Source organism: Bombyx mandarina, chromosome 08, assembly GCF_030267445.1.
Source record: "Bombyx mandarina strain Sakado chromosome 08, ASM3026744v2".
NCBI lineage: Eukaryota > Metazoa > Arthropoda > Insecta > Lepidoptera > Bombycidae > Bombyx > Bombyx mandarina.
The window spans coordinates 15,187,520-15,199,903 of record NC_143215.1 but is presented as its reverse complement, the minus strand read 5'-3'; the positions used below and the strand labels follow the sequence as shown (position 1 = coordinate 15,199,903).

Genomic DNA, 12,384 nt, shown 5'->3' with positions numbered 1-12,384 from the left:
ATAAAATAGTTTTATAACACAATTGTCAACCCGTTAAATATTTAATAATTAAGTGATTTTAGAGAGGAAGTCACAAGGAATGACGTTTGTAATTTTATTAACGAATAAATGTTCTGTAGGTGTTTTTTTTTATCAGGCGGTTCCTTGATAAGTTTAAAATTTGAACCACTCTCAAGTGAGAGTGAGTCAGCAAAACAATTAAAATAGATTGTAATAGTCTAAGAAAAACACGTACTCAAAATACGATAACATTCAGCATGCTAGAAATGGGCAGATGGCACTGTACTACGCCATATCTTTATGTTTTGCGGCAAACGACAACTTTATAAAATCAGTGTAGCAAATTTTAAAAATCGTCATATCGTTTACTTGGCAAATTTGAAGCACGAACTCATCTTAGATTTCACATAATATCTAAATCACATCATCTTTGCACATAACAATATACTTACTTCCTATTAAAGTATAAATTCTACAAATACATTCACTCAACAATATTTAAAATAAAATGAGCCAAGAACGTTTATCGATAAAACCTACTAACGTTAAAATCTTCTGGGCAGCACTAAAACCGCCATGTTTTGTGGCCAGATGACGTCACAGTGGCACGAATTTTTTGTTGACGTTTCATTTCCATAGGTTTCCTACTTCAGTGGTTTTGGGTTGTACATTATTTATTGACTTTGATATCGATTTAATATGATTGCTTATATAAAATTTCTAATTTTATCATTCTTAAAACGTACAAAAATAATAATTAAAACATATTTTATAGGATCTCAAGAACGTCGATACCCCAAAACTATTATCTATACATATTTAAATTCATTATGGAGCCCTCATCCGAAACATAGATTATACACTTAATAATATATTTCCGAAATATCGGACACCATTTTTCGGTCGGAATCTATTCATCATGACACTAATCATAAATACCTCTTTAAAATATGTCATCAAAACATATATAAACATTCTGTTTAGATATTTCGGGAAAAAGGCTACCGACAAAATCTCTTCGGAACTATTTAAATAAAATAGTTTTCTTCCGCAGTGAGTAAAACACTATTGTAAATTCGTTAAATATTTATTAATTAAGTGATTTTAGAGAGGAAGTCACAAGGAATGACGTTTGTAATTTTATTAACGAATAAATATTCTGTAGGTGTTTTTTTTATCAGGCGGTTCCTTGATAAGTTTAAAATTTGAATCACTCTCAAGTGAGAGTGATTCAAATGGTGCGGTGCACCTTCCTTGAGGTGCACTGCGGTAGTCTGTTACGGACTTTAGAGTCAGCAAAACAATTAAAATATATTGTAATAGTCTAAGAAAAACACGTACTCAAAATACGATAAAATTCAGCATGCTAGAAATGGGCTGATGGCACTGTACTATGCCATATCTTTATGTTTTGCGGCAAACGACACCTTTATAAAATCAGTGTAGCAAATTTTAAAAATCGTCATATCGTTTACTTGGAAAATTTGAAGCACGAACTCGTCTTAGATTTCACATAATATATAAATCACATCATCTTTGCACATAACAATATAATTAATCCCTATTAAAGTATAAATTCTACAAATACATTCACTCAACAAGTGCCGGCACTGAAGTAGGAAACCTATGGAAATGAAACGTCAACAAAAAATTCGTGCCACTGTGACGTCATCTGGCCACAAAACATGGCGGTTTTAGTGCTGCCCAGAAGATTTTAATGTTAGTAGGTTTTATCGATAAACGTTCTTGGCTCATTTTATTTTAAATATTGTTGAGTGAATGTATTTGTAGAATTTATACTTTAATAGGAAGTAAGTATATTGTTATGTGCAAAGATGATGTGATTTAGATATTATGTGAAATCTAAGATGAGTTCGTGCTTCAAATTTGCCAAGTAAACGATATGACGATTTTTAAAATTTGCTACACTGATTTTATAAAGTTGTCGTTTGCTGCAAAACATAAAGATATGGCGTAGTACAGTGCCATCTGCCCATTTCTAGCATGCTGAATGTTATCGTATTTTGAGTACGTGTTTTTCTTAGACTATTACAATCTATTTTAATTGTTTTGCTGACTCTAAAGTCCGTAACACACTACCGCAGCGCACCTCAAGGAAGGTACACCGCACCATTTGAATCACTCTCACTTGAGAGTGATTCAAATTTTAAACTTATCAAGGAACCGCCTGATAAAAAAAAACACCTACAGAATATTTATTCGTTAATAAAATTACAAACGTCATTCCTTGTGACTTCCTCTCTAAAATCACTTAATTATTAAATATTTATCGGGTTGACAATTGTGTTATAAAACTATTTTATTTAAATAGTTCCGACGACTTTCTTGAGATCCTATAAAATATGTTTTAATTATTATTTTTATATGTTTTAAGCATGATAAAATAAGAAATTTTATATAAGCAATCATATTAAATCGATATCAAAGTCAATAAATAATGTACAACCCAAAACAGACGGCCGAACTGACGTGACAATGACATTTGGCGCGCTAAACATGGCGGATTTTCGGCCTCATTAGACGGAGACGGAGACATTTACGTATATTCATGTTTCATTTTATGTACGCACTGAAATACTGTTATATTGTTTTCCTGCGAGTTAAAGTGCTGAGTAAGAACGAGATAGATATATGTTTATGTGTGTGCCTTCAAAATGGGTGCTATTTATATAAGCAATTGTACGTATAGAACAATATGTCGTGTCCCTACTATATAGGTCTATGCCCAAAACAGACAGCCGAACTGACGTGACAATGACATTTGGTGCGCTCAACATGGCGGATTTTCGGCCTCATTAGACGGAGACGGAGATATTTACGTATATTCATGTTTCATTTTATGTACGCACTGAAATACTGTTATATTGTTTTCCTGCGAGTTAAAGTGCTGAGTAAGAACGAGATAGATATATGTTTATGTATGTGCCTTCAAAATGGGTGCTATTTATATAAGCAATTGTACGTATAGAACAATATATCGTGTCCCTACTATATAGGTCTATGATTTTAGCACTTTAAAGTGACACATCTTTAAATTGTCATTATATAAAAACTTACGTACTTATGAAAAGAGGTGAAACCCGAAAAATCTAATGTGAACTGCATAAGGATTCAAAGTGTTCCAAAATTGTCTTTACGTATTAATTAATATTCGTTTAAATCAAAAAGGTGAACAGGTATAAAAAAATGAAAAAGAATTCGCTGTATTTCGTTTTACGTCTTTTTTTCGTCAAAAAAGTCCTTTGAACTTTTAATGAATTGATTGATAATTATTTTGACAAACTATATTTTAAAGACTATTTCATTTCTGGTCTATCTAACACGTAAACTCATCATAATTCTTTCAAGTTTCAATGAATTTCATATTATTCCACGCTATTTTCAATTTCGTACAGTTGACATGCTTCAGCTTCAAATTATAAGAAATTAGGCTGTATAAACTATATTCCCTTGCCTCTCATATGGTTACATCAAACAAGAAAAAAGCAAATTAGGGATGAATTATTACCCAAGGCGATCGATCTTTAAATCGATCCGTAATCTGGAAATAGATGCCAAAAAATTGGAAAATATGACATACTTCAGAAACTATTTTTTATAAACTAATATACGATACGTCGTCTGGAATACTACTACATGCCGTCCTCCGAACGAGCCTTCAGGAGAGTATTTTAATGGTAGACGGCAACATGACGGCGCTCCAGGTCATTAGTGACAACGATCATATTCTCGCCGGATATTCTGTGGGTCGCGATTCCGATCCAGCGATAGATCATGCGAAGCATTGCTTTTTCTAGTTCTAGTAATACCAAATTCTCTTAGGTTGAACCCGGGAGCTCACCACCCATCCGGGCGTAGCTGGAATAGCTTCTTAGGCAACCAGCGAATAGGTACGGGCAGAACAATTTTACATTATTTTATTAATGTGTTCTAATCTAAATTCGGTTTTCTGTAGAGTTCTGTTCATTCGTCAATATCGACTTACAAACTTTAGTCTTTTTCGAACTTTGTTGACATCTCTACGAACAGAGGAAACGAAGATTGAACTTTTTGGCGGGTGCGCGAGGAGTGAAGCCGTTTGATTTGTTTTATTTTGTCTATTTAGTGTTTCTTCAGATTTAAATGTGTAATAACGGTGGCTTATTAACTGCTTAATATCGGTGAAAGAGCACACATGTGTGAAAATGAAAAAAACCTAGTGGACGTAACTTCTCGGAATTTTCCAAAAAGTGCATTGAAAAAATCTCAGTAAATGACCACTATTTTGCTGAAATTATATTTCATCCCATATCATTTCATTTAATTTCATCCCCATTGATTAATCATCTTCATTTCATTTTACTCCATATTATCATTTTTCATAAAAATAAGAATATAAATTAAAATAAGATATGACCTAAAGGTCTTAGTTACCAGATCATAAAATCATAAAAAAAAGATAATACATTTGACACTTGACAGGGAGTAGGGAGTAGAAATAAATTGTAAAGAATTGAGTCATAATTCAAACGACTCAATAAATCTTATGACGTAAAATATATTATTCATTTAACCAAAATGTTTTCATCGTTTTTCGGAAAAAGGAGATCATCACCAGTTGAAGACGAGACACCGCCGATACCTGGCCCGAAGTCCGACGATGGATTTGTCGTCGTTGATCCTACGTCTCCAAGAGGTAGTATTTACCCCAGTGTTGGGCCTGGATCAAGTCCGTATCCTCAAAGACCTGCCCCAGCCGCACCTCTGCCTAGGCCCAGAGCCGAGCAACCGTTTCACTATCTTCAAGGAGTCCCATTTTCGATGTCAAAGGAACTACAAATGTCTGCTAACAAGGATTCTTACGCGCGAGAAATTAGTGATCTCCTAGCTTTCCTAACTAACAAAATCACAATGAACAATTATGAATATGATTTCTCTGTTGAAAGAAGTGTTATAAAAGAGTGCTAACGAACAGTGGAAATAATAACATTTTGTGATAATTAATACAATTTATCCTCAAACATGTACTTTATTGGTGTGGTCGATTCAATCCACAGATAAACAATGTATCCATCCACAAAGAAAACCATTACAATCATTGGCAACATATGGCACACCTGATGGTAAATGGCTATTGCCTATCATTTCTGTTTCAACATCTTGAAGGAGATATTGTTCAATAGGCACCATGAAGATAATTTAATTGTAAAGCAGCCTGATGGACAAAATGATCTCAAAAGTGCTTTGGATGTTTGCAGTGGTTGTGATGAAATTTGTTTGCTACCAAGTGTTATGATACTATATTTTGTATCATAACACTTGTTTCCAACAAGATTTTTCCTCAAATTTGATTTTTTCAAGGAAAAATCTTGAAAATTTTATCATACTTATAATCTAATTTAGTTGTTCAGCTTAAAATTTTAGAACTTCATCACTTAACAATCTGTAAAATTTTATGTTAAAAAACCATGATGTAGCTATGTATGCATGTAAGTTTTACTTTGACTTTGTGAATTGATGAAATCAAGCATTACAAGAGATATTTTTTTATTTACCAACATTCTGCAAACATTGTAATATAATATGATTAATTATTTAAAAACAAGGATTTATCCTTATGTTATCTTTAGACTTTGTATTCAAACTTTATAATTATCTGAACTATCTTCGTACTAGTTCTGAAATAAAATAAGAATATGATAATTATTGTAAGTATTTATTTTTCTTCTATTCAAATTTAATTTTCATAATTGTATAAAGTAATTATATAATTGAAATAATAGTTAATATCTGCAACCTGACTTATAACATTACAAATTAGACATTGCTTAAATTATAATAATGAAACTATGAGTTCACTGTGCAGGCTCATGTCCATCTTGTTCCACATAAAAGTTACACAGGTGGGGGTGCCCTAGGCAGTATGTTTTATGTATCACTTGCGTAATACATACAATACAGTAAATAAGCAGATAGATCTTAACATTTTATTGTTTTCAAAATGTTTCGTGTTGCACATGCATAATATGAGATGTACTACTATAAGATAATTGAAGTTAAACAAAAATAACCTTTATTGAAACACCTAGTGAAATAAACCTACTGTTTGATCTTGTAAAATCGATCTTTTTTATATGATAAATATTTCATTTCTTTATTGGATATTATTTATTCACATTTAGCAGAATGGAACCTTAATTTCTGTTTTAAGTTGTGCTACTAATGAAGCAGCATAAGCACAATTATCTTTGTTATGAATAATTTAAACATCTGGTAATTTACAACCAATGATAGCTTAATTGAATAAGAAGGTAATTTCAGACTTGTGTTCTTGAGAAAAATATTCCAGTTTACGGAATTAAAAAAAAACGTAAATAATAGAAACAGCCAACTAAGGATTTTATTAAAAAACAACAGAAATTAGAAATTTTTGCATATGAAATAATATTAAGAGTGACTTATATTTCAATTCACTACATCTCTATCTATCTAACTAACGATAAGTCGTCTATTATCAAAGCCGGCAATGTGACTTTTGGACAATTATTGGTAAATCAAAAAAACTAATTATTGACTTTGTATTCCATTGGTAGTCACAAAACTCTTCTGAACGACATCTTAGATAAATAACAGATTAAGTATTAACCTTTATTTAATGCAGGTTTTGAACCGTATTCTTTGAAGGAGACGATTATATTCCATTCAATCTGTATTGACATATCAATAACATTTTTTTGTCCAATTGCACAGATTGCCACCTTTGATAATAGACGACTCTAAATACAGTTTTTTTTACGGGCCACTGAAGGAAGATTACATAGGTTTATTGCTTTCAAACAGTATTGCTACTAGCAGCACATAGAGATACTACTGTGACTGGTTGGCTACAATGAAATATTCATCATGAATAAACTTGATAAATTGATTTATCTATATTTTAAATTTACTATTTGTGTTTTTTATTTATTGCCTTTGTAGGCCCACGAGCTTACGGCGCACCTGTTGGTGAATGCTTATATCGCCCATGGACTTCAACAATGCTAGGGACAAAGCCAACCCGCTGCCTATCGTTGAGTAATCTCCACAAGCCTCGTTTGAAGAAGGACAAGTCATTGGCGCAAAATGTGTACCTTCCGCTTGGCCATTCGGGGATTAAATATCTTTCTTTTAGCACACAAAATCCACGATTTTCTGCAAAATACTAGCGAGTTAGCAGTGCATCACGGAGCGCGTGGGGGAGTCGGCTGCGGGAGGGCTAGAAGCGAGAGGCGCGAACCGTCCGCGCTGCTCTTCCGTGTGCTTAGTGCGAGTTTTTTAACGTTCTCGATAGCGTAAAAGTTAGCTCATATGCTATATAAGGAATTGGATTGTTGGCGTACGTCTGGCGCTAGGGGCGCTGTTCCAACTGCATACAATATTGGCTTAACTTTTACGCTATCGAGAACGTTAAGAAACTCGCACTAAGCACACCGTTTGCTGGCTTTTACCAATCGTAGAAAAGTGGTGAGCTGGATCATTGTTCACAAAAGGGGGTTATGTAAGGGTAGTGGATCGGGTTCTGATAGAAACTGGCAACGTCGCATCGTTCGATACGAATGCATCAAGCGTCCCTTTAAGCCATGAAGAACAAATAAGTGTTCTTATCAGAGAATCTAATATATACTTAATAAATGCGGAGACATTTAAATGGTGTTTAGTTGTAAGGTTAGAGTTTATATAGTTTAAGTTCACTGTTTGTCTTCCTAATAAAATAAAATAAAATAAAATCTTCCCGCAGACATAGCCCACTGAGTTTCTCGCCGGATTTTCTCAGTGGGTCGCGTTTCCGATCCGGTGGTAGATTTTGCGAAGCACTGCTCTTGGTAGGGCCAGTGTTAGCATCACTCCGGTTTGCTCACCTATATGTTAGGGCGAAGCTGAAAAAGCCTCTCAAGGCTATCAGCATAGGTAGGAAAAAAAAAAAAGAATAGTTTTGTGTGCTATAGGTAACATTTCTGTACGGTCAAGCCTCGCGTAGACTTGAAATACGTAGAAAAACGAGTATATTTGGAAACGGACAATTTCCATTTCTACTGTAATATTTTCGGACTTAAAAATTACTGAATCAAGTACACATTATTAGTTTTATATTGACAAAACGATTGCGTAACTTAACTACAACATAGTTTGCGTAGGTAATTAAACTACTAGAAAAATCTACGATATTCACTTTTATTGCACATTGTTTTAACGGCCACAAAAATACCAACAACAAAAAAATTAAATTTGAAAAAACCTAATGCATCATCTTATGAAAATACCTTTTTATGCAGTCGGGCGGTTGAAAAGTGATGATATGATTAGATGAACTTCAACAATGTCCCTGTAAGATAGTTGGAATTTACTGCGACTTCGGTGGACTTTTTGAAAGAAACCGAAAAGTGAATTTGATTTTTTCACCATTGTTGGTTAGTAAGGCAGCATTATCTCAGCATAGTAAAATTAAACAACAATTCACATAACTACTCTCCTGATGTTCCCGCCAAAAAGTCAACCACTAAAGTTCATGATAGGTCGACATGGCAACAGGGCTATGAGACGGGTCGTGGAGGAAGGATGTCCCGCCAATCCGCACAGCGCATTCTTCGCTTCCTTATTTGTTCCGGTTGCGCATTGAATATTACGTGGGTTGTTGATACGTCACGCGTAAAAATATAAACAATTCTCAAACACGACAATAAGCCATAAAGTATTAGAAAAAATTAACAAACAACAAAAATACTATGTCCAGAATACAACTCGAATCAAAACCAGTAAGCCGTTATGAATAATTATTAAAATCACCCAACAACAGAAACGTAAAATTCGCACCATCCTCCATGACGCTTTAATATAATTTTGTTAGATACAGTTCGGTGTCCTAAGTTTTTAATTTTGTTGTACACCAAAGAGTCGACTACCGTCACTTCGCTTGAACGTTCTTATCGACTTGTCGCGAACAGCCTTATACCACTAGTATACAATTCAAACTGCAACACATTAATGAGTACTATCAATATTTCTTTAGCACTGGACTCAAATTGTTCGAAAATTCGACAGGGGCCGAGACGAACACCCACGATAGTTTAGCAGAACAACTTGTTTCTGTGTCTTTACACAGAAACAAGCCAGAGTGGCGTGGGTGTATCACGTGCCCCCAGCTAAAATGTCATAATTTTATGTGAAATATTTACATCCACAAAAATAATAAATACATTTTAAAAAGTACAACAAAAATATTTTTTTAAGGAAAGTATTTTAACAGTCTTATAAAGGCGAGGATATATACTATTAAAAGACAAGTAGATCCAAGCCCATTATTCAATCCCATCTTTTACGATGTAATGTTTATATCACATAAGCGAGCCCGCAAATGATGCCCACGATCACAAGGAAAGGTAGCCACGTCTTGAGAAATCCTCCGACACTGTAAATTAATTATTTTATTATGGTATCGATGTCATAATATACTAAATTACTACCGGTCTATGTGTAGTTGGAATAGCCCTTCAAGCTACCAATGATTAAGTAGGGACAAAAAAAACATTACTCTTAAAGGTTCAAGCACATTGAAATTGTCATATTTATTACATAATAGACAATAATAGATTTTGCAATTTAGTTTTAATTCCTAGTTATATCTAATATTTTGGGCCAATTTATTTTGTAGTCAGGGTTTTGATGTACCAGTCGTCTGAGTGTTTTCAGAACCTATATCAAATTCCAACTTGAGGAGATTATGTGAGACGGTATGAATTTTAACATACATATTGTTAACAGATTTAACTTAAATATTAACAATAAATACAGAGATTATTTTCAGAATAGTTAAAGCTGGAGTAGTACTCACCTAACATATTTAGAGTATGGTATCATAAAAAGGGCCAATTTAACCATGTTCCAATTCCGACTTCCTCCATAGTTCATGATGTTTAATGCTTTGGCAACATGAGAATGACAGTTGTCGTAAAATATTATATGCTGTAATTACAAATTGGCTAATTTTATATGGACCCATGCAATCTTCCTTCAAGTCATCAGTAATATCAGTTGGTACTTTTTTGGTTTGAATAATATATCCAAGTCGTTGTGGCCTAAAGCGCTTGTTGCATTTGTATCAAGCGATACGACTGTTCACTCACATACTTAATAAGTATTCTTAATATAAATGTTCTTAATATTGATGTTCAGAGTGAAGGAGTGACGTTGTGTAATAAAAATCAAACTAATCAAAATCATAATTTGCATGATTAATGATGGTAAGGCGTCTTGTGAGCCCATTTGAGTAGGTATCACTACTCTACTTGTTTCTGCTGTAAAGCAGCAACAGGTTTCGGTTGTGTATACAAGCAGCAATTTTACTGTAAAAATTCGGATTAAGAACAAGATGGCGTTTACATTGTTGATGTCTATGGACTCCGGCAATTACTCAACACCAGGTGGGCCCACCAGATGGGTACTAAAAGCTAAAAGTGTTTAAAATTATAATTAACTTCAATTAAGATGCGAGGTTCTACACGTGTAGTATTTCTATGATAACATTAAAGTTAAATATAAATAATTACTTACCATTCGCTTTTTATATATTTCGGACGCTTCTGCAACTGCAGCATCCCATCCCGCCTGTCCATTATTGGCTTTCTGAGGAGATAGTTGCCAATATTTTGTAGGGTTTCCAAATGCCATCAAATCTTCAGAAACAAAGTATGGACCAGCAAAATCTCTGATAACTCCATTAGATGTTGATATACCCATATGTCCAAGGAATGGGAAAAACCATCTATAGGGTAATTAAAGAAAAAATTACTGTAATATCACTTTTGAGTGTTATGTTGCAGTATTAGAACTTATATCTTGAAATAGATGGCGGCATTTATGTCGTAGGTGTCTATGAGCTCCGGTCACCATTTAACACAAGGTGGGCCGTCAGCTCGTCCTCTCTTGATAGTGAAAAAGTTTAAAAAAATCTAAAATTGAAAAAGAAAAATATAAATAGTCATAGATTACATGGTAAGTAGATGACGTAATATTTTTGCTGTCATTATTATTTTTGTTTACTGTTTACGATTATGATATTGTGACAAGCTTTTAATTTAAAAGTAAATTATATTTTGTAAGAAAGTGATTAAAAGTTAATTGTTTTTTTTGCACTGTATTACAATGCAACAATATGTCTTCATTGACACTGAGTTCACAGAGAACACACTGATTGGGAAGACTATTATAATAATTGTTGTGCCGACTCAAATAAAATATAAGAAAAGAGGAATATTTAAAAATAAGTGACAAATTTATTCCAATAAATTGTATCTCAGTCACCGCCAAAAAGAGAGAGGTGAAACATACTTGACAATTAAGCAAATAAATAAGGAAAGACTTTCTAACATCGATCTGCAAAATACTGTTCAATTATTAGAGAAAAATGTAATTTAATTGATATCTGTAACAAAATTTGGGACTTACAAGAAGTGTTAATATACAGCAGTAAAAGATTAATCATATTTTTAATGATAATACTCACGTTAAAACAGGTATAGGAGTCCAAACAATACAGTACGGATATCGACAGCGGTCGTGGTCAATAGGATCCATCAGCACGGCCTGCTCTTGATCAATAATATCCAAAGGGCTAGACGGGCTTCTCGTGTGATTCTCGTTCATCACAAACACAAATTACAGACAATTTACGAGAATTATAACGGAGTTATGGAACAAAAATGTTTTTACGTACAAGAACTGGGAACAAATTATTAGATATTAGAACAGGGCTATTAAAGCAAATCTTTGTTTATTTTATTACCGTACCTACCTATTATTCTATTAGTTTGCAAATGATTTGCAATGACGTTTACCGCAGGTACCACTGAGCAAGTAATCACTACGTGCAGGTACTAAGTGTATTATCTATGCTAGGTGCTATCTTTATTAGATACAGGTAACTAAAAATCTTTAGAGGTGCTAGGACTTTTTGGCGGGAACGCGAGGAGTGAAGTTGTATGACTTGTTTTATTTTGTCTATTTAGTGTTTCTTCAGGATTAAATGTGTAATAACAGTGGTTTATTAACTGTTTGATATTTGTGAAAGTGCACAAGTGTGGGAAAATGAAGAAAGCCGCTGAACGTAACTTCTCGGGATCCTCCAAAAAGTCCACTGAAAAAATATCATTAAATGACCACTATTTTACTGAGATTATATTTCATCCCATATCATCTCATCTCATTTCATTTAATTTCATCCCAGTTGATTATTTTTGAGGTGTTATCTATGCTAAACTTCACAACAACGTTCACGTTACCGCCAAATAATCTTCGTTTTTGATTCTCGGTCGAGTAGTATTTATTACTGGGGGTAGAACCTCTTGTGAG

At 33.6% G+C, this 12,384-nt stretch overlaps 2 protein-coding genes across 2 annotated transcripts; one reads left to right on the top strand and one right to left on the bottom strand.

Annotated features, from left to right (window-relative positions):
• Positions 1 to 4,461: 4,461 nt before the first annotated feature.
• LOC114250160 (uncharacterized) lies at positions 4,462 to 5,113 on the top strand. The gene has a single exon (XM_089729324.1). It carries the CDS (start codon positions 4,579 to 4,581, stop codon positions 4,966 to 4,968), a length of 390 nt encoding a protein of 129 aa, XP_089585450.1. The 5' UTR covers positions 4,462 to 4,578; the 3' UTR covers positions 4,969 to 5,113.
• A 1,264-nt stretch (positions 5,114 to 6,377) lies between these two features.
• On the bottom strand, positions 6,378 to 11,926 carry LOC114250163 (transmembrane protein 222). Its single transcript, XM_089729323.1, has 5 exons — positions 11,828 to 11,926; positions 11,540 to 11,754; positions 10,588 to 10,798; positions 9,869 to 9,999; positions 6,378 to 9,445 (listed from the first exon to the last, which is right to left on the bottom strand). The coding sequence occupies exons 2-5, from the start codon at positions 11,677 to 11,679 to the stop codon at positions 9,367 to 9,369; spliced, it is 561 nt and encodes a 186-aa protein (XP_089585449.1). The 5' UTR covers positions 11,680 to 11,754; positions 11,828 to 11,926; the 3' UTR covers positions 6,378 to 9,366.
• Positions 11,927 to 12,384: the final 458 nt, after the last annotated feature.

Bases quoted from the DNA above. Each gene is read 5' to 3' on its own strand.
- LOC114250163 (XM_089729323.1), bottom strand. From the start codon at position 11,679: ATGAACGAGAATCACACGAGAAGCCCGTCTAGCCCTTTGGATATTATT. The intron at 10,799-11,539 runs GTGAGTATTATC...ATTACCCTATAG, and splicing joins ACTCCTATACCTGTTTTAAC to ATGGTTTTTCCCATTCCTTG. The intron at 9,446-9,868 runs GTGAGTACTACT...ATTAATTTACAG, and splicing joins CCATACTCTAAATATGTTAG to TGTCGGAGGATTTCTCAAGA.
- LOC114250160 (XM_089729324.1), top strand. From the start codon at position 4,579: ATGTTTTCATCGTTTTTCGGAAAAAGGAGATCATCACCAGTTGAAGAC.